General features: G+C 54.2%; 7 protein-coding genes across 7 annotated transcripts; 5 read left to right on the top strand and 2 right to left on the bottom strand.

The window, feature by feature from the left end:
* Positions 1–191: 191 nt before the first annotated feature.
* On the top strand, positions 192–1,132 carry MYCGRDRAFT_106929 (uncharacterized protein; the record flags this gene model as incomplete). The annotated part of the gene is made up of 2 exons (XM_003857576.1): positions 192–545; positions 604–1,132. 2 exons carry the CDS (start codon positions 442–444, stop codon positions 1,130–1,132), a joined length of 633 nt encoding a protein of 210 aa, XP_003857624.1.
* Positions 1,133–1,518: 386 nt separating this feature from the next.
* On the bottom strand, positions 1,519–2,391 carry MYCGRDRAFT_106928 (uncharacterized protein; the record flags this gene model as incomplete). The annotated part of the gene is made up of 1 exon (XM_003855986.1): positions 1,519–2,391. One exon carries the CDS (start codon positions 2,350–2,352, stop codon positions 1,519–1,521), a length of 834 nt encoding a protein of 277 aa, XP_003856034.1.
* A 1,698-nt stretch (positions 2,392–4,089) lies between these two features.
* On the top strand, positions 4,090–6,187 carry MYCGRDRAFT_65342 (ATP-dependent RNA helicase HAS1; the record flags this gene model as incomplete). Its single annotated transcript, XM_003857577.1, has 3 exons — positions 4,090–4,532; positions 4,635–5,901; positions 5,954–6,187. 3 exons carry the CDS (start codon positions 4,117–4,119, stop codon positions 6,185–6,187), a joined length of 1,917 nt encoding a protein of 638 aa, XP_003857625.1.
* A 439-nt stretch (positions 6,188–6,626) lies between these two features.
* MYCGRDRAFT_31719 (uncharacterized protein) lies at positions 6,627–9,350 on the top strand (the record flags this gene model as incomplete). Its single annotated transcript, XM_003857578.1, has 4 exons — positions 6,627–6,785; positions 6,854–8,087; positions 8,140–8,823; positions 8,881–9,350. The coding sequence occupies 4 exons, from the start codon at positions 6,627–6,629 to the stop codon at positions 9,348–9,350; spliced, it is 2,547 nt and encodes an 848-aa protein (XP_003857626.1).
* A 1,983-nt stretch (positions 9,351–11,333) lies between these two features.
* Positions 11,334–13,563, bottom strand: MYCGRDRAFT_52282 (uncharacterized protein; the record flags this gene model as incomplete). The annotated part of the gene is made up of 3 exons (XM_003855985.1): positions 11,334–11,904; positions 11,959–12,901; positions 12,992–13,563. Coding segments are annotated over 3 exons (1,584 nt in total), but the record flags the coding sequence as incomplete, so codon positions are not given.
* Positions 13,564–16,617: 3,054 nt separating this feature from the next.
* MYCGRDRAFT_52280 (uncharacterized protein) lies at positions 16,618–17,571 on the top strand (the record flags this gene model as incomplete). The annotated part of the gene is made up of 3 exons (XM_003857579.1): positions 16,618–16,683; positions 16,757–16,851; positions 16,913–17,571. Coding segments are annotated over 3 exons (804 nt in total), but the record flags the coding sequence as incomplete, so codon positions are not given.
* Positions 17,572–18,069: 498 nt separating this feature from the next.
* Positions 18,070–20,234, top strand: MYCGRDRAFT_88949 (uncharacterized protein; the record flags this gene model as incomplete). The annotated part of the gene is made up of 3 exons (XM_003857580.1): positions 18,070–18,084; positions 18,176–20,074; positions 20,202–20,234. 3 exons carry the CDS (start codon positions 18,070–18,072, stop codon positions 20,232–20,234), a joined length of 1,947 nt encoding a protein of 648 aa, XP_003857628.1.
* Positions 20,235–21,426: the final 1,192 nt, after the last annotated feature.

The following is a 21,426-nucleotide window of genomic DNA, read 5'->3' as shown; positions in this document are numbered from 1 at the left end:
AATGGTGAGAGACATTTTCAACGGCTGTTTGGGATAGAGCATCTGCTTCGATGCTTCATTTTGTTCGCACTTCTATGCACGCACAGATGTGAGCATGATAGGGAGGTTTCTCTGTAGTTTAGCGGAGACAGGAGATCCACGTATCGAAGTGTATTACAGCAGGTCCGTGAACGCTCAGTGATGTGCAGTGAGGGCTGCAGGCCATGAGTGCTCAGGGGCGGGACTATCAAGCTGAGTGCATCCTGTTTTTGAGAGTGATCGCTGATGGCACGAAGTAGTCCACGCTCGAGAGATCACGCAGCATCTCTCAAGCTCGAATGCATGTGATAGCTATCACGTCCGCGCCATCGCGCTTGCCAATTGCCAAATGCCCGAAGTGCATCCGCGCGCGTGACTGCCTTACATACTTCATCTTGAACCGACACTTCAGTCCTCAACTTCATGACCAGAACACCGTCCACCATCGACGAGCACTCACACCTGCATCGGTCATCACACACACACACACGCAGTCAATTGTTCAACGCACCAAGTTCTTCACTTCGGTAAGTTCTTCACCATCGTACTTCACTTGCTGCAGTCCAATCACTGACTGCTCCTTAGAAAAGATCTCAAGATGACCGCCCCGTACGGCCCGTATGCAGGCTGGGACTTCTACTTTCCCGCGGCGCCACCCCCTCACCCAGGATTTTCGTATCCCCAACAAATGCTGGCAATGCAGCCGGCCGTCCAGTGGCAGCAGCAGCCTACCCCAGCCCAGACCCTCGAGGATCCACTGTCGGAGCGTGCCCGCAAGCGCGGACGCTTCTCGGACAAACGCTGCTTCGTTTGTGATGGCTTCGATCATCTCTGGAGGGGCTGTGCCATGGTCGAGGACCATGTGAACATGAAGGTGGAGTCGAAAGTGGAGACACAGCTCGCGGATGCCGCGGACGCTGTGAGACAGGCCAGACTAGCTGTGGAGGAGGGAGGCGTTGGACGAAAGCAGGACGAGGCCGCAATGGCGAAGAAGGATCGCGAGATTGCAGGTCTGAAGGCCAAGATTGCCCTGCTGGAGGGCGAGATCAAGAAGGAATCTGTCTCCAAGCCAGAGACCGACCCAGCCATCAAGAAGGAGTCTGACGGCACGTGAGGACGTTGACCTGAGGAAGGATATGTGTCAAGAAAGCAGCGTGGCGGTTCAAGTGGAGTGATGAGTTACACAGACAGCGTAATGCGTACTAAAGGCTGAAGGATAGTTGTACGTTCATAGCTACCATGTCGCCGTACTACCGCAGCTCACTATTGCTCCACTTGCTTCACCTGTACGAGTCGCAAAGTGGCGGCGACCATTGATGGGCAAGAGTGACTTGTCTGTACAGCCATTGCGGACAGGACAGCTCATCACGCGCGGATGCTAGGCAGACGGAGACGTGTACATGGACAGGAACAACAACTCAATGCCTGCCAGAGGCGAGACGACAACTTTGAATATATTACGTAGTACTACATGCGCCGCTGCTCGATCGAGCCCAGTCGTCACCCTAGATACCTCACAAGTGCCTGTGCGTATTTTTCGTCCTCGTCCACAAAGCCTTCCAGCTCCAACGGAGTGTGTTTCCTGTACCAGTAACCCTGTTCCGCAGCGCAGCGGCAGGCAAAGACAAGAAAGAGACCCCAGTCAGATAAATCCTCAAGTTTCAGCAGCTCAACCTCCGAAGTCGTGGGCGCGATTTTGTTGAATCGACAATCGAGAATATCGCCTCGACCAGTACAGCCCATGCAGAACGGTGCCTCGCGTTCGAACAGCGCTCTCATAGCCCTCGGGTCACGGTAAAAGTTCCAACCTCTGTGCATCAGGCCCTTGATGCCGTCGAATTTCTCTGGCGAGAGGAGTTCCTTCTCCAAGATGTCCCTCTGCTTTCCCCGCAGCCAAGAGTTGACGTGAGCTTGTGGATACTTCAGTGAGTGGTTGATCTTGTGTATGATGGCTTTTTCGTGCTCGGTTATAGCAGCGGCCTCGTGTGCAAGGTGGACTGCCTCGATGGCGGAGATTTCGGGTGTATTCAGCCCAGCCCCTCGAAGTTTGGCGGGATCGATGAACTCCAGCGCTCTAGGCTTGATGGCCCTTTTATCGCTGCCCATTTTATAGTTGGGAATAACCTGCCCGGAGGGTCTGCGTGTTGGAGGATTGAACCAGACTGACCTTGCGCTGCGAGGTGTTATCGGAGAGCGGGTGAAGACCTTCGCCTCCGCGACGGCAATCTCGCGCTCGGTTTCCTGTCTGAAGGCATCAGAAATCGTCTCTCCCCGTCTGCTCTTGTCTTGCTGGTATTCCTCCCATTTGAGTCGCATCCATTGGCTCGGATGCATCTTGTATTCGGGATCAACGCGCCATACGAAACGGCGGATGCCTGGTGTTTTCAGTGCAGACTCAGGGACGCTCTGTCTTACAGGCAGGCCAAGATGACAGGAATCGGGGTGATGGCCCTGGAGAACAGAAGTGTATAAGTCAGCTATAGTTCAGACAATGAGGGTTCGATGCAAGTAAGACCTGCTGCCATCCCCGTGGAAAGGTCTCGGGTTACTGCAGGTCTTGCACACTTTATTACTCACTTTCTTGAGACATCGCGTGCAGCGCAAGGCCTTCGGATTGCGACAGTTATCAGCGGTATGGTTTTTCACGCCACATCCGCGGCAGCGTATGTGAGACCGTTGGAAGGCCGTGAATGTGTTTGTGTTCACGCATGCGCTTAGCATGTGAGATCTGGAGTTGCAGTGTTCACAGTACATGGCTTTGCCGGACGCGGCATGCTGTGGTTGTGGCACGGTCGACGACCACTCCATTGCAGATGGCTGGCTAGGAATCCATGTCGTATTGGTATAAGCGCCAGTCGTGTTGATGGGAGGCGGCAACCTTGGCGGGTTTGTGTTGTTGGACTGTTTGACGCGACGCTTGCAGACATCCGTGTTGTGAGTGGCTGTTCCACAGTGGGTGCACCATTTATTGTTGGTGCTTCCCTGACCTTGATTCTGGTTCGGGTTCCGATTCGCACTCGCACTCTGGCCTTTTGCCCGGCAGTCTTTTGTATCATGCGATGAGTTCCACTCGTGCACATCGCACCACTTGCTGCTGCGGTCAGACCTCTGGTTTTGATGACCGGCCTGGGGAGTGCTGTTCGATTGTTGGCCGCCACCGGCCGCTCTGGGCGCCGTTGGCGGATTTCCACCGCTTTTCTTTCTGCGTGGCATCGCTACTGGAGAGTCTCGGGTGTGATGTCCGGAACGGTTGTTATTGTCGCAGCGGTGTAAAGCTGGTCGATAGGCACTGTCCAGCAGTTGACCAGGTGTAGAGGGACGGATGATATCAGGAATCTGCAATCAAGAGTGCTGTGAAGATCCGGGAAGGGACGAGGAAAGAAACCCGTCTCTTAAATCAGAAGTGGGCGATCTAAAGGAGGGCTTTGTGCAAAGATGAGCGTGAGGATTCGACAAAGACGGAACTTTGCTCAGCAAAATTGCAATTTCCGGCGTCATTGAAGTTGGCCCTCTTTGTCCATTGTACATCGATCTGGACATTCGAATCAAAGAACTGCCTGTGTCCCACCTACCTGGTGATGTCTTTCACTGCATGGAATTGGCAACAATAGCCTGCAGCATCGGTCCCTCGGGCGTCGGCCTGTGCAAGACAACCCACTTCTCAGCGTCGCTCACGTAAATCCACAACAGTTCATGTCGACGCTGCTATCTCGACACGTTCGCTCATTGTGAGCGGCCCTGCCTGAACTGATCACACTTTCATTGTCTCCATGAGCCAAGTGGGTATTGGCGAGCTGCATGCTTCTTCACTGCCTGGGCATCGATGCATGCGCCAATAAGAATATTTCAGCGGAACAAGTACAGCCAGTCTGTGAGTGTCTATAACGAACAAACTCTTGGTAGTGATACTTTGCAAGATCTGTTAAAAATGAGGAACGAGAAGTGAGGTCAAAAAGACGCTTATCGAGTCCCACCGGTTTATCACGCTCGGCGAAAAAAAGTTCCGGTTCCCCAAGCTTCCACTTCTGGCCTCGAAAAAGTTCAAGCGAACAGTCTTCACTTTGCATTCACCCAACCTTTTCCGATTCGCCGCCCAATATGTCGTACGATTACATTGTCAATTCGCAAAAGCGGAAGCGCAAGCATGGATCTCAAAAGCCCGGGAACCCTGCCTTGATGTCTGGAGCTTTGCCGTCGCCGGAAGCTGAGGTGGAAGTGGAGGAAAATCCGGAGGCTGAGGTCGACACCGAAGCGCAATTGCGCAAGAAGGCAAAGAAGGAGCACAAGAAGAAGCGAAAGAGCTCCGAGGCGGATCTGGGGACTGCCGAGAGCGCTGTCAATGAAGAGCAAGAGGAGGACCAATCGAAAGTGAAGAAATCGAAGAAGGAAAAGAAGGACAAGAAGGAGAGGAAGGAGAAGAAGCAATCTGCTGCCGAGGCACAGGTAGAGCAGGAGCTTCAAGAAGCTGCTGAAGTTCCGGATGAGGAGGGCGATGAAGATTTCACAGGCTTTGGGTCGGAGGATGAAGAGGCAGGCGCAGATGGAAACCAGAAGCCCGATGATGAGTCTGACGAGCGCGACAACGGCCCAGACGGTGCGATTATGACGGAGAACAGCCTCGGAGAGCCTTCAGATCTACCGTCAGCATTGGGCGTTTCACTACCGAGCACAGCAGCCGAACCACAAAAGTTCACGGAGCTGAACCTCTCAGAGCGAACAATGAAAGCGATCAACGGTATGCCATTCGATACGATGACCGAAATCCAACGTCGAGGCATCCCGCCACTTCTTGCGGGCAGGGACGTTCTGGGCGCTGCGAAGACTGGATCCGGGAAGACTCTGGCCTTCTTGATCCCTGCGATCGAGATGCTCTACTCCCTCCGCTTCAAGCCTCGCAACGGGACCGGTGTAATCGTCGTGTCACCCACTCGAGAACTTGCTCTGCAGATTTTCGGAGTCGCGCGAGAGCTCATGGAAAACCACACACAAACATATGGAATCGTCATTGGAGGCGCGAATCGACGAGCGGAAGCGGAGAAGCTGGCGAAGGGTGTCAACCTGTTGATTGCGACTCCCGGTCGGTTACTGGATCACCTTCAGAATACCCAAGGCTTTGTGTTCAAGAACGTCAAGGCTCTTGTCATCGATGAAGCGGATCGAATTCTTGAGGTTGGTTTCGAGGACGAAATGCGACAAATTGTCAAGATCCTGCCAAAGGAAGACAGACAGACAATGCTCTTCTCCGCCACACAGACCACGAAAGTCGAGGATCTAGCACGCATTTCCCTCCGGCCAGGCCCTCTTTATATCAACGTCGACAACGAAGAGGAGCACAGCACTGTTTCTGGTCTTGAACAAGGATATGTCATTTGCGAAGCCGACATGCGATTCCGCCTTCTCTTCACATTCCTCAAGAGACATCCGCAGAAGAAGATCATCGTCTTCTTTTCCAGCTGTAATTGTGTCAACTACTACTCCGAACTCCTGAACTACATCGACCTCCCTGTGCTAGGCCTCCATGGCAAGCAGAAGCAGCAAAAACGAACAAATACCTTCTTTGAGTTCTGCAATGCCAAGCAGGGCACTCTTATCTGCACAGACGTGGCTGCTCGAGGTCTCGATATTCCAGCTGTCGATTGGATTGTGCAATTCGATCCACCAGATGACCCTCGTGATTACATTCACCGCGTTGGTCGAACGGCTCGAGGCGCGAATGCGAAGGGCAAGAGTTTGATGTTCTTGCAACCGAACGAGGTTGGTTTCCTGAACCATTTGAAGGAAGCCAAGGTCCCGCTAGTCGAGTTCGAAATTCCTCCAAAGAAGATCTTGGACATTCAAAGTCAATTGGAGATGCTGATTGGCAAGAACTACTATCTCAACAAGGTAAGCAATCTTGACCGCGACTCCTCGAACATACACGCTAATAATGACACAGTCCGCGAAAGATGGATATCGCTCATACCTACAGGCCTATGCCTCCCACTCTCTGCGCTCAGTCTTCAACATTCACCAATTAGACCTGAAGAAGGTCGCCAAGGGTTTCGGGTTCGGTGTCCCACCCAAGGTCGATATCAATCTCGGAGCGAGCATGAAGAAGCCCGATAATGCGAGGAGAGCGTACGGCAGTCAGCCAAAGCAGAAGTTCAGTGGTGGCCAGAGGAGGAGATAGTGGACGAACCCTCTGTCAAGCATGTAGCATACTGCTTCTTTACTGCGAAGGGTAGCGTGGCGTTTTGTGTCAAGAGCGAATAGATGTAGAGTACTGCACCGTGTTCAGAAGAATCGGTCTACTGCAGCAAAGTATTGCATGATTGTTGTCTCCCGTGTCACTTCATTCCATACTTGATGCCTCAGGTGTCAATCCGGTGCTTCAAGATAAGACTTCGGGCGTTCTGTATTGGCCGACGAATCTCGCCTGTTCTGTTCGCGTAAGAAAGATCTGAACTCCACCTCGTGTCACCCATGTCGCATCCTCCAACCATGCCGCGGTGCTAAACTTCGAGCGGGCATGAAGTGCCATATTTGAGGAAAGCATCTCCACCAATATCGCTGTCGGACCTCGCCTACCACCCGAGCTCGACGTCTGCTCGCACACCACATGTGGTATAATGCCCAACGTGTTGGCGGGCAAGAAACGTGACCGCGACGGCGATGTCACAATTGTGGACGATAGCTCGAATAATACACCCAACTCTCCAGCCGGCGCCGGAGCCTCAACGACGAATTTTCGAAATGTCTCGGCTTGCAATCGATGTCGAAATCGCAAGGTGAGTTTCACCCATGGTAGAACTAGGGCTGAACTTTGATCACAGTGGGCACTGACCATCCTGACTAGAATCGCTGCGACCAGAAGTTGCCTAAATGCACCAATTGCGAGCGGTCCAATGTGAAGTGCGTCGGTTTTGATCCGGTCAGCAAACGAGAGATTCCTCGAAGTTATGTATACTATCTCGAAACCAGGCTGGTCAATCTTGAAGCTATCCTGGACTCCCATGGCATAGCATATCCGCCACCGAACGAAGATTTTGCCATTAGCGATGCCATCAAACCCGGAGTGAATGTTCCTTTCCCTGTGCTGGAAGAGGAGCCCGCTGCGCAGGCCGCAGTGAAGCCAGAGCCTACACCAGATGGCCAATCTTCCCTGGATCCCGCACTCAAGGAGCGTGATGAGGGTGCGAAACTGGAAAGACTGGTCAACGACGTCGGGATGGTGTCCGTTCAAGGCACGCCAGATACCCGATTCCTGGGCTCAACGCCCGGCATCTCATTTGCTAGAGTCGTATTTGCTGCGGTTAAGAGCTCAGTCCACCAGACCTCAACGCCTTCTGAGAAGAGTGGGACCCGATCTGGCAAGGCGGAAGCAGCAGCCGATGGAACGACCATGCGAGACTCCTTCTTCGGATTACATTCGAAGCCCACAATCAAGCAAGCCCCTTTTCCGGAAAAAGACCTTGGATCCTCGCTGACGGAATTGTACTTTGAGCATGCGAATCCTCAGATCCCAATTCTACATCGCGGCGAATATATGGCACTGTTCGATCGAGTATACTCTACGGATCCGAAGAAGCGTACGTCGAGAGAATTGTACATGCTGAATATGGTCTTTGCCATCGGGTCTGGCATCATTCTGGACTACCCCAGCGTCGATAAGACAATGTCGCCGCCGAAAGCGAGCGCAGCAGATTCGAGACCACCCGACAAGAAACGACAAAGACTTGCCGGTCAGAAGCACTCGCCAGAAGAGTATCACTCGGCAGCGATCATCCATCTAGACAGCTTTCTCGGCGCAGCTCCGGCGACGCAGGGTGTTGGAGGTGGCTTAGAAGAGTTGCAAGCAGTGCTACTGCTGGCTGCTTTAGCATTGCTACGACCGGTCGCGCCAGGTTTATGGTACATTATTGGCGTAGCAGTGCGCCTCGGTATCGATCTAGGCCTGCATGCCGAGGAATTCGATCCAGATCTTGATACACGAGCTACGCACCCGAGTTCAGGAGAGTCAGTGGTGAAAGGGCTTGGTCGTAAGCAGTGGACACGAGACTTGAGGAGGCGATTGTGGTGGTGTGTCTTCAGTGAGTCGTCCAATATCGCACTGCGTGCTACCTGGTATTAACCCGGACGCAGACTTTGACAGGCTCGTGTCTTCCTGCGTCGGACGACCAGTATCCATCAACGAAGCCATTATGACCACGGAATTTCCCAGCTTATTGGATGACAAGTACATCACACCATCTGGATTTCTTCTACCACCTGGTCACAAGGAAGCGCCGAGTTACAAATTCGTCACCCATCACTACATTCGTCTCAGACTCCTGCAGTCCGAGATCCTGCAAGTGCTCCAGTATCGTCAGGCCCACCAAGCCCGGAAAATGGGAGCGAACAAGGGCAACCCATTCCTCCTGAAGTCGTTAGAATCCCAATTCATGAAGGGTTTCAGCTCGTATCGCGAATGGCGATACGATATCGACAGCAGACTACGAGAGTGGAAAGATTCCGCTCCGAAGCAGTACGATACTGGCGTGTCGTTCAATCCACTATTCTTAGAGTTGAACTACTGGCAAGCAATCATCATGCTGTACAGGCATTCGCTTTCGGTGCCGGAGCGACTAGCCAGCGAACTCAGCCCGGCCACTGGAGAGGATGTCCATAGTCCTGGTACCTTTGATCTCGAAGAGGACGAGGATCAGCAGATGGTGTTCCTCAAAGTTGCTCAAGCCGGTCAAACAGTTCTCAAAATCTATCGGCAGCTGCACCGACTGAAGCTTGTGAACTACACCTTTCTTGCTACGCATCATCTGTTTATGAGCGGTAAGATTTGGCTTTCTCTGCACGAGTGAACAATTGTGGTACTGACTTGCTCATCAGGCATATCATTCCTATACGCCATTTGGCACTCGTCACTTGTTCGATCACAGCTCACGATAGACGATGTGGATTTCACGATCCTGGCGGCAACATCGGTATTGACCGATCTCATTGTCATGTGTCCTCCAGCAGAGTCTTGCCGCGATGCCTTTGTCCGAATGAGTAAGGCCACCATCACGATGGTCATGAGCACCACGGGTTTTGGAGCTACATCTACATTGGCTACCCGACACCTACACACCTCCGACGGTTATTTTGGCACCCCAGATCGGGGCTCTGGCGATAATACCATTGTACCACCACATCAAACACACAGGCAGGTGCCACGATTCGATATGAACCTAAAAGACTTGTTCTCGGAGGAAGAGATCGCGAGCCGGCCGTTTACGCATCAGCCACAGCTGCAGGTAAGCAGATCCAAACCAATTGTATACAGCATGTGCATGCATGTCATTGGCATGCAATCTTGATGTGGAACTGCGCCTTGATCCTGTTCAATGATTAACCGAATGACAGGCATTTCTCCCAGGCAGCATGAGACCGCCTTCAATGTCACCGCATCTACCCAAGCCTACCAGTCCTACGATGGAAGGCGCAGCAGCACCAATACAGCACTCGCCGCACCACCAACAACGTCAATCGCAACAACAATCACCTCACCTCTCCGACCGCTCCAGCACATTCGAACCGTCCACGTTCCAGACTCCTCAACCCCACCCATTCAATCAACCACAACAGCCTTCATCAAACGACTACTCCTTCGACACCCTCGACTTTCTGAACGACTTCCCACTACCCGACACCGGCGCCGCGGCCGGCGGCACTTGGAACACACAAGGACCCAACTCCGACACCGATCTAGGCTACGGCTTCGGCAGCGTAGGCGGCGGCATGGGCATGGGCAACGGCGGCGCCGGCGCCGGCGCAGGAGCATCAAGCAGTAGCAGCGGCGGAGTCGGCGCCGCAGGCTTCGATGGCAGCGGCGCATGGGAAGCTAACCAGCAGTTTTTCGAAGAGTTCTTTTTTGGAACTGGCGCGGGGACATCGGGGAGTGGCGCGTACTAGAAATGATAGTGTACCTGGGCATGGCAGCCGTGGGCGTGTGGATGTGGATGCCGTACCGGCCGGAAGTGGTGGCTTGAAGATCCAGAGTTTTGAGCGAGCCATTGGCGTTCCGCTTTCATCACGACGACAGTCTGGATCTCTCAGATGAGATTCTAGAACTTTTTCGGTGGTTCGGTTGAATGGTGCCACTACTGTGCAGCTCGCGCATTGTTGTTTCTGCACAGTGACATGTACATTCGCATCCCGATCCGACCGTCCGACCACTAGCAAATGTGGTTGTTCTGGCTTGGCACTCTTCGATCGACATCACCGGCCGGATCTGTTGCCGCCCCCGGAATGCCCGGACGATGATGGGTGCGGGATCACGAGTTGACTCGTTCCGCAGCTCTTCGATGAGAGACTTACAAACTCCAGTGGTACCTTGGTCCTCGGTATGGTTGACGGAGAGGGTCTACCTGTGCTCTCACTACCATCTGTATCCATTCGCCGAACGATCGGCGGCATTGAAGGATATCCTGCCGAAGCTGTCTTGCCTTGGTGTGTCCCGATCGTCAGCAATGGACCTCCTCAATGCTCGTGGAAGAAGAAGGGTCCGATCAGTCATGTTTGTGGATGAGGTCGGACCACCAGATCATCGGACGGTAAGCATCAATAGCTCGTCAGTGACTCATCAGTTCGAACGAGTACTACAGCCAACAATGTGGAAGAGACGTCACCGAAGACATCTCAAGGTTGATATGATCAGTTGCGTTGAATTTGTGGTATTCTCCATTTCCACCACCAGGTCTCCCAACACCACCTTGCCCAGGGTATCATAGAGCGCCAATTCCCATGCTGCCTATCTCGCTCGCCAAAATAGAGACAGCGGCGAGTCAAGTATCCGCTCAGAAAGCCTCCCAAAGCCCATCTTCCCTCGCCAGATAGGGCAGAAACAGAAAGAAAAAACACCCGTGTCTCCACGACACGCCATCACCCAAGCTCCTTGTATCGATGCTTGTTCGCAAAATCGATGAAATGACAAAAGGCCTCCCGTCAAACTTGCATAAAGTCGATGTAATATTTCGCTGGAAAAACATAAAAAATCAAGCATTGGTCATCCGGTGGAATTTGCAATCCCAGTCAGGATGACCTGCCGAAAGTGGAAACAAGACGGCATCGCTGGGAAGCGAGCATGGTGACTGAGGTCATGACTTGCTTTCGGCGCGAGCATGTCTGCGGATGTCGAGGGACATTCTCGCAAGGAGCGGAGACTCGGGTCCGGTAAGAAGGTTCTCTTGTGATGCGTTGTGGTTCTCGGCGGCGACCATGGCGGAGCCGTACTCGGCGTCTCCACCAACCTCGGAGGCGTCGGGAATTTGCTTTTCCGACTCGAACACTCGTCGCTTCTCCTCCACCATACACATGCTGATAGCGGCGCCGATGCCGGCGACGAGAACGTTCACCCACCATGGAAGGCCGAGCGTACCGATCGACAAGCCGGCAGATTGTAGGAGACCAGAGAAGGTAGGTCCAAAAGCTCTACATGCGCTGGCTGCAGAGGCCGCGGCACCATTGAGTGTACCGAGCACTTTGCTTGATGGTGCAGAGTTGGCGAGCATGATGCTGCTGGAAGGAAAGGCGAACGCTTGTGCGGTCACTTTCCACACCAAGGCCAGGTAGACCAATGGCATCTTGAGCGAGTCCGGAGCCAAGGAGATGTACGGCACGAGGAAGTACAGGAATGGGTACAGCAGAACAACGGATCGATATGTCCACAGGCTTCCTAGTCTTCGGTTGACCCATGGGAATACGACGATTGTGGCAATCATTTGAATGATTCCTTGCACGGAGAGAATACCACCAATGACCTTGGTGGAAAGTTCGAAGCCTCCGGTGAACTGGAAGGGCAGATGCGCGGGAGTGTCGGATTTCGGCATGCTGAGCAGTACAGGAAGCAGCTGCTCGGCGGAAATTGTGTGGCTAGAGACTTGTCAGTTATGGATCGCCGTGTTGTATCGGATGATGCAGACTCACTATGCCAGAATGCCGTATCCAGTAATGTTCAGCAGTACCTGCTTGGTGAAGGCGCGGCTCACTGCCAGTTTCGCTTTCTGCTCATTCCGGCTCAGAGTCTCTTCGACGTCAAATGACATGTCCTCATCGATCGATCGATACGCTGGTGGCGGAAGCCCAGAAACAGAGGTGGGTAACAGCGCAGGCGAAGAAGCTGTACTTCTGTAATCCGGAGGCAAATCGTCGATCAAGCAGAGTGTCTCCTCGCTCATCTCTTCCTTGCTACAAGATATCCTGTCCGCTGGCTTGCCGACGAATCGCGCAATGATCCAGTTTCCAACCTCCAGTCCAACGTCTTTCTTCTCCTTGAGATCCTCGTGCGTCTCTTCCAAAAAGAGTATTCCCACAATCATGCTGAAAACCACCACTCCCGCGCAGACCAAGTTTGTGAGGAGGTATGGGAACTTGTCGAAGATTGTGCCTGGTTGGAAGACGGTCGGGTAGTTCTTGACGGGATCAGCAAGTGCACCACCAAGGCCAGCTCCAACGAACGCTCCCATACACCAGACGGTTGGCATGATGGCATACGCGCGTGCCTGATGAGCCTCGACCTTCACGACCTCATTCACTGTGGTCTGTAGCACACCAATGTTGCCGTTGAGAGCTCCTCCCACCGCACGGGCGAGTAGTGCCACAGGAAGGTTTGGTGCGAAGCCGAACATGAGCATGCTGATGCCCGTGCCAGCGAGGCCAGTGAGCAGGATTGGCTTGCGACCCATTCTATCGCTAAGCCTTCCCCAGAAACCGGCTCCCAAGCACTCGGCGGCGGCGAAGACGGAGGTAACGAGACCGGCATAAAGGGCGATTCGGTTCTTGTCGTCGGTGATGTGGAAGGATTCGATCATGTAGTAGATGTACGGGAAGATGGACATGAAGGCGATCGGCTCGCATATTCGACAGATACCTGAGAGGAAGTTAGTCAGGCATTGGCTTGATTGGTCACGATGGTAGTGGAGGTGATGAAGGAGTCAAAAAGCACTTTGACGTTACGTACCAAGGACCACCAGTTGGCGGTAAGGGAAAGCCGTAGAGTCACCACGACTCCCAGCATGTGCGTGCGCCATCTTGTTGATGTGTTTTGTTGTTGTTGGAGGTGTCGGTGAAGAAGAAACAGGAGGAAGGCGCGGCTGTGCCAAGCAAAGGTGAAGTCGAAGGATGTTTCCTGGAGAAGGTACGATATTTAAGATCGCAGGAGATCGTAGGTGGTCGAGAGCAAGCGGATGCAGTGACAATCGATTGAGATTTATTCTTGCTAGACGCAGCCTTCACGGCGGCTGCGACCACCAAATGTTTTGTGCGATGTGACGTGGATCAAGAGCTCCCACGAAGGAAGCAGGCCCGGAATGCCGTGTATGCAGACGAGACCAGGCAATGCAATCTGCCTTTGGTTGGTAGGTCAGGCGATCGTAGGAGTGCAGTCGTTGAGGTGGTAGGATGTAGTTGAGGTGTAGGTACGCAGGTGCGACACGGCAACGGAGAGGGATGAGGATGAGGGAAACGAGAGATGAGAGGAGTAAGTAGGACGGAGGGACGAGAAACGACGGGAGGAATGCGAGGTGTCGGTGGGCGGGAGCGGGCGTCGGATCGAAAGTCGTGCGATAGGTGAGGTAAGAGGAGAGAATGGAGGAAGGAGTTCTCGAGTGGTGGAAAGGCAACGAGAGACGGGGAAGTGGTAAGGTAGCTGCGAGGAAATGCTAGCGGGAGGGAGAGGGAGAGAGCAAGGTCGGGCAGGTACCGAAAGTGAAAAAGACGTTACACGGGGCCAATGTACATACATGAATATGATGGGCAAGCGCGGGCCGGGGCAGCAGGGCACGGCACAGACACAGACATCCGACCGGGGCAGCGAGGGCGAGGCAGGCTCTCATCTCAATGATCATCCTTCGATATGGGCGGTGCGAGACTTACACTTTGCGACGCGGATGCTCCGTCTCCTTTGCGACAGCCCAAGATGAACAGAGTTTGCGGTCCAAATGGCGGTTACAGCACGCGAACGGGCGGAAGACAGGTCCCGCCGACGATGTGCCCACCGACCATACATCCGGTGCCCGCCCCAGAGGCCATTGGCAGATCCGGCCAAGGATGAGGCACCTTGCGGCGGCAACTCGTCAGGGGAGCCAGCGAAGAAAGTCTAATAACTTTTTTCTCCACGATTAAGCTATTTGTCGCCGACAACAACGTGGCCGATTGCTGCATCAGCTTGCAGTCCCTGGGGTGCGGGCTACGACGGCGTGCAGTAGCAGCTTGCATGTCTGCCTTACATACCGCCTTGTTATGCATGCATGAGTGCCGCGCTGGAACAGAAAAGAGCTGCACACTACGGCGCTGGTCGTTTTGCAACGGCCGACAACGGCCTGGCCTGGTTTCATCGATGTCATCGTCGGCTGCACCTCAGACTTCACCCCCTGTTTCTCCTTCCCCGTTAGCGCCAACTAAATCGTCGTCCAGATGCCGCTGAGCTGGAACGGCTGGTCATTGGTCGCGGCATGCGGAATGGGCGACGATTAGCGCCGACGCCACATCGGCAGTCACAGCTCTTCGTACTCGAGTCTCGACTGGGAGGCGGCGCCAGCTCTGTCGACGCACAACACCACTGTAATAATAATAAGCACTGGGGCAGAGCCTCGCGATCATGGGTTGACTCGCGGAGACTGGTCCGTAATGAACGCTGTCGATGCGCTGCAACGTGGTACGTGTTCATGTGTACACGTCGGAAGAGCTGCTCTGCGTGAAGCATCGTCACCTGCCAACACAACCTGGATCGCCACGTCGAAACAACATCTTTCGCGCTACCAGACCAGACCGTATCCCATGTTCACCGCAATAATACGGCAAGCTATCCGAAGGGCCACTTCCTGCTTGCCAGGTGTCAGCTCGAGTCAAGCGATTGTGCCAACGACACGAGACCCGGAACCTTAAAATGCATTCTTGAACTGGCGGTGAAATTCGACACCCTGACCTACAGGGCCCGGGGGCTTCCATCGTTGGTTGGAGTAGAGTTTGAACGACACGGCAGACTCGCAGTCGTAGCCCTGTCTTCTTGCCCCGTATTATTAATTTGGCTCGACCGCCTTCACGGGACATATGTCCCGACTCCCGAGTGGGCCCTCTCATCACGGCGTCAAGCTATTGACCACTTGTTAACGCGCGGGGAGGCATGGCCCGGCTTACATTGCCTATTTGACCGCTTCTACTCGGATCCTATATCATCATCACCACGTCGCGCGGTACGTCTGGGATGCATCCACTGATGAGCGCAATCTGGCTTCCCGATCGGAGTAGGCATGAGCGCAGCCTTCAACAAGATCGAACGCTACGTGCTTGGTGTCTTCGCTGCATGTTCTTTCGACGGTCTCCACTCCCGGCCGTGCATCAGCCTGCAGCACCTTTCAACAGGGAGCGCCCACCCACGCGAACGGTCCCGACGAGCCTTATGCATCTCGATGCGCGGCCGAACTCAGGTACGCGCACATCATTCGTCGCCTTTTGCAAGGTCTCCAAAGTGCCGTCGCTTACATCCACCTGATCAACCATCCGCTCATCCCGAAAACATGGTTAAGGATCTTGCTGGCGTGCGGCCCTGCGAACACTTTTGGAAACGTCATGGTGTTGCCGGTCCGTCTCGGACTCCTTACGTTCGAAAAGGCAACATGTTCCGGGAAAATCGATCGTTTCTACAATCTCAGACACAACCTGACCATTGACTCGTCATTCTTTGTCGCACATCGAGGTCACACAACACACAGCTTCGACAAAGCGTCGGATGTCACATCTGTCATCCAAATACGAGCATGGCACAAGAAATAGAACAAGATCCAGCGCCGTGGCTCTTCACCGCTGCGTTGTGCACTTGCTCTCGCAACTCCATGAGCAATGTGACCTGTCGACTGTCAACGCCGCTCGCTGTACGGCAACCAACGTCCAGTTCCGCGGCTTATGCCAGCGCACTCGCCAATGTGATTACTGCCAGTGCCGACAGTATGTGCAGACATCAGGGTCCTCGTCGCATAGAGTCTGCAGAGTGGCCCAACAGTCAGACCTGTCACTTTTTTGCGGCTGAAATTCGTGGAGTCGACCAATAATGCGGATTGGCCGAAGCGTGATCGACTGGTCGACTCTCGGCGGCTGTATTAGCCTGTGTACAGGTGCGTAGTCCCGGCAGCCGGGCCTGCTTGGGTTGTTTAGGGAGCGGTGTGATGGGGCTAAAACGAGATCGGCTGCTCACGAGTCGGACAGGAGCATTCCATGTCATTGGCCAAGCCGAGATCGTGTTTCGTGTGCTTCACTTGACACATGTCGAATCTTTCATCGACTTTGATTCTCAGAGTTGCTCGGTTATCAACTTGTCAAACAAGACACCTTGGGCTGCGATGCCGGCGATGGAACACGAGCAGGAGGAGTCGACTACTGTACCGTAGAGTTTCTCTAGCAAACCGCCCTGTCGGAAGCGCCGTTGAGCCAGCGGATGGCGTGCAGCTCTCCTCTCGCACGTGACGTCGTGGTCATGGTGGCCGACGTGTAGCCCGGGCACCTCTCCGCAATGACATCGACGGGTCGCGGTCGCAATATTGACCAACACTTTGTGTCTCCTCGTCTTCTTCACCACAGCGGTGAGAATGCAGCGACAGCGGCAGCCATGTCCCTCCTGACACCCGCCTTCACGCGGCAGCAGCTCTGTGTGGATTTGTACGCGCTTCCAGGCTCACCACCCGTGATCCGCTCCTCGTGGCACCGCTGATGATAGTTGACACTCCATCAGCGCAATTCTCAAGCATGCATGTCCAAAAGGCATCTACGTGGCACCACTTCCTGAAGAGCCTCTGACCTGGACGGGCGTACTCTTCGTCCGCAAAGGTAAGACCGTGACCTGACCGAACTCGCGATTGGAGCCAGCGTACCAACTGCCTGATTTCAGGCCCGTATGCCAACGCCATCCTGCGATTCCAAATCGCCTTCGCCGACGACTATCCCCGAAGGCCGCCCGTGGTCACATTCCAAAGCGACGTCTTCCACCCGCTCGTGACACCGCTCACGACGTACACGTACTCGACCCGAGATGCCGGCGCCGACACCCAAAGTGCTGCAGATGAGCAACGCCTACCGCCGGGCGGCCTCAGTCTTCGTCACGGCTTTCCTGCGTGGTTCCAAGTTGCGAGCACGGTGAGGCAAGAGGCGAACCAGTCGGAGCATGTTCCACAAAGTCAAGACCCTGCAGCCCAGCAGGCGCAGAGCTCGAAGCCTCGCCGGCCACCGCACGTGATCCAGTTGCTGCAGTACCTTTGCGTTGCCTTCGACACTGAGGAGGTGCTCGATTCGATACCACTCGATGCAGCGGCCAACGCGGGCGCATGGCACGCGTGGCAGAGTTACCGCGCAAAGTCATCGAGCAGCAGGGCAGCATCGGTAGCACAGTCACCGAGTGATGAGAAGGGACAAGGAGCGGAGCGCAGTCTATCGCCGAAGCAACAGCCTGGTGGTGCCCGGAAACCCGGCGAGTGGAATTGGCAGGGTGTGTGGGAAGACAGAGTCAGGAAGAGCATACAGGCTAGTGCTTCTGAGCATGTGCTGTATGGTGGGGAGAACAATGATGTGGTGCGTCTTGATGCTGTTGTGCTTCGTCGCAAAATTCGGACTGCTGATTTCGGTCACAGATCGGTTTCGTTAAGATGGATGGTGAAGCCGCCGATAAGGTGTCGCCAGCCCGTCAGCAGAAAGATGCGCAGGCAGTATCTTGAGAAGCATTGCCGCGAACATGGCCGACGGCCATCATGGCTGCGACGGTATACGCGACAGGTGCCAAATCCGCATCTAGATCGATTCGATTCAATGAATGGAAAATGGCAGGCTCTCACTCTGCATTTGCCAGATCGATCTGTATAATCTACGGCAAGTGATATTGCTCAGGTATTGTTTCCTTGCTATTTGGGCGTACCTCACTTTCTACCATGCACTTCACATTAATCGTCAGGCACGAGCTGGAGCATCTCAATATTGAGATCTGCGATTGTTGCTTCTGCACACCAAATCGAATTCTGGACACACAGAGTCGTCAATTTGCTGAGGCAGATCGGCATGGCCAACAAGGAAGTGAGTGACAAGCAAGTCGAGCGTATTGCCCATATATCGAATTCTAATCTGTGAGCAGAACTTGTCGCCGCATACTGCCAGGCAACTCCAGGATAACAAGTCAACTTCACCGATCATCGCCTCTGGAAGTCGAGTATGGCAACCATCGAGCAGTAATTCGCCATCTCCAGGACTCCTGACTCCCAGCAGCAAGCCCGCGCTCCGGCAACAGAGAGACCACTCCGCCTGCAGAATCCAGAACTCGCCGTTGAAAGTTCGGAAGACTCGCGAGAATTTGAAGCAGGCCAGTCTCTACGCTGATATTCCACCTCCTTGCGTGCATGGATTCCATGCCAATGGCTCCGACTGTCATGTCCAGCCAGGAGACAGTGCGGCGGCCTTTTCCAGACCTGATCCACGATTCGCACGAGCTCAAGATGGGTACTCGGACGCGTCTGGCTCGACATTGGTAGGAGAAGCATCACAAGTTCAGGTTCCACGGCCTTTGACGCCGATGGGCCCGTCGCAGACTGGGAAACTCCTTCGGCACAGATCCATTAGCCGCAGGGTTTTGACACGGGTCAAGGAAGGCATCTCGCAAAGATCTCGAAGTTCGCATACCAAGACTCAGGATCCAGACGCGAGTCTGGTACGTCGCTTCTCGGGCAGGCGCAAGGAGAGTCTGGAAGAGCAAAGTCGGTCACGCAGCTTCGAAGTCAGCAGGGATAGCTTCGATGTCCAGGCCTATGCTCGAAACCCAGAGCTGGAAATGTCTACACCTGGACGTTCTTTTACTGATTGCAGTGTTTCCACCGATGATTCGAATAGAAGTGGCTTTCTCCACACGCCACCACAGGTCAGATGCACACCTCCCGCGCATACAAGACAGTACTCTGGTCGATTGCTTACTCCGGAACCTGGGACCTATTCGCCGTCTGCCGAACCGACTCCAAGGGCCTCGGCAAGAGACATTCCATCCTCTCTAGAAAGAGAGGGTATTGTGCTAGTTACGGTGCCATTTGTCGATCTTTCTATATCACCGGATCGAGAGTCCGTCGACGTTGGCCGCAGCCGTGACATCTGGGTGGCAGTCGAGGGTACTGTGCGCACTCGAGTGGTAGAGAGTAATAGTATGCAGCCGCAAGAAGCACAGCTTCGGAAAAGCTCAATGGACGCTATCATCATCATCGACCAGGAAGTACTTCAGAGTGCCCCGAAGTCGACCCACAAGATCATTGTTGAGCTTTGCTCCCGCTTGAACATCGCCGGAGATCGACTCGCAGTCCTTTGTGCGAAGGTCGAGCATGTCGATACCGGGACGACAAAGTGCGACTGTGATGAGCTGCATGCCCTCTGGACGCCGAGCTTGTCCAGGCTGTTTGAGAGGCTAAGCATAGCGCCGTCGACTGTGGACACGATCTTCGAAGAGGAATGGGAGTCTCTCGCAGATTCACTGCAAGCCCTGTCGACTAGAGGTCTTCGGAAAGATCTCGTGCAGACTTTCGTCATCTCCAAGACGCCGACTGCAATTCTGCAGCTAGTCGACAGGCTGGTGCCATGGCCTGTCCACACGTTCAAGATCGGTCTATCGTCTGAGCGGAGCGAATTTCCGTCGGCAACTATCAAACTTCACAACTGGGCCGTTGAGATCCATGACGACCAAGAAGATATCGTCGACCTTCTCGACAATATGATCCGCGACCTTCGCCATGGCTGCAGCATGGGCGCCGTTCCAAGCCTTCGCCTCTGCTACAAACCACTGCAAGGTACATCCATCATCGAAGTTCTCGGTCAGAAAGCGTTGAAGAACGTGCAACTTGGGCAACGATGTACCATGTTCCTCAAGGTTCGCATTCCTCGTATCGACACTTCCCGCGCAAGTTTGCCAAAAGACGACATCGATCAAGACTCTCTATTCGCCGAGCTCGAGAGCATCGTGGGCACGTTGGAAACGGAGTACCTTCATGTTGAAGCTCGGTACCGGAACACGGTCCTGCCGAGCGACAACGTGGTAAGTGTGCGACAGGTTTGCAGTATGAGACGACCAAAGATGGATTCTCGCTGGAGTGTCACCGATTCGGACAAATATTCATCGACAACGGACTGGGTTCTTGGAAGACTTGCATATTTCCTCGCAGCAAATTACCCACCAACTCGTGCGTTGCGGATGATTGATCGGTGGGCTGTGCGTAGGTCTGCGTCTCCATCGAACGTCGTACAGAACATTCAGAGGTTTTTGGAGTTTCAGGCGAACGGCGCATCTGACCTCGGAGATACCACGACCGGATCACAGAACGACAGACCCGCTGTGATCATCACTTCAACAGAAATCGACGCGGGAGAGAACTTCAGCACCGCCCCGAATACTCCCATCACCGAGGCTGCACCTCGTGGCGCATCCAGCCTCACCACCAGACCTCACGACACGGATTCCGATCCTCCAACACTCCAGTCCTCCTTCCTGAATACAGCATTAACCATGCCACCCACTCGCACCATCTCCGCACCACGTACCACAACTGCAGTGACAATCTCGTCGAGCGGTGGTGCCACAGTCAGTTCGACTGATGGGGAGGATACCGCTCGCCAAGTCTGGCGCCAGATGCGGCGCTCCTCGCTCTCTGCGAAGCAGCTGGCGGAGATGACGTCGGAGAACTTGCAGGTTCTGGAGGCGGGAGATGGGATGTTGAAGGCGGTAAGACAGCAAGCATTATTGAATAAAAGGAGCATTGGCGCGGAGACGTTGAGGGATCTCAAATGGGAGAGCTTGAGAGGAGGCGGGCACGGGGAGGCGCCGTGGCTCTGATCAGTCAGGCAAAGTGGGCGTACTGGGAACGAGCTGGCGTGCTGATATGTGAATACGTCGGTCAACTTGGCTTGGATCGAACTGTGTCGGGGCTTGGATAGTGAACATTGCGAGTCGCTCATGGACATGTCTAGCGGGATAGACTGATATGTATAGCATGGGAGAGGGCGCTGAATAGCCGTATCAAGATTGTAGTCGTAGTCAGCAAGGCATGCTAGCTAGTCATGCACGTATAGATAATTTTGGTCTCCCGCTCGAAACCGAGCGAAACTTGTGCGGTGAAAGTTGCGCGAAGCAGTTGGGACTTCTGCATTCGGAGTGGTACGGCAAAAGTTTACAGAGTCCTGTGTCGGCAATGTGTCTCCCCGCTGACGCTTGGTGTGCACCGGAAGAAGTGGCCCTGAGTGGCTTGGAGTGTACAGCAGTTGGCGGATCACGTCATGAAGCAGCCATCGTTTCTACACAGTTGAATGCAATCCATGTGGCACATCGTGAAGACCTGATGCTGTCACGCAGCACGCAGCACCGCGGCATCGAGCTTCATGTTCCGAACACGA

The sequence above is a fragment of the Zymoseptoria tritici genome, chromosome 1, assembly GCF_000219625.1.
Source record: "Zymoseptoria tritici IPO323 chromosome 1, whole genome shotgun sequence".
Classification (NCBI taxonomy): Eukaryota; Fungi; Ascomycota; class Dothideomycetes; order Mycosphaerellales; family Mycosphaerellaceae; genus Zymoseptoria; species Zymoseptoria tritici.
Note: the sequence above shows the minus strand (reverse complement) of the source record. Positions and strands in the feature narration are given on the sequence as shown.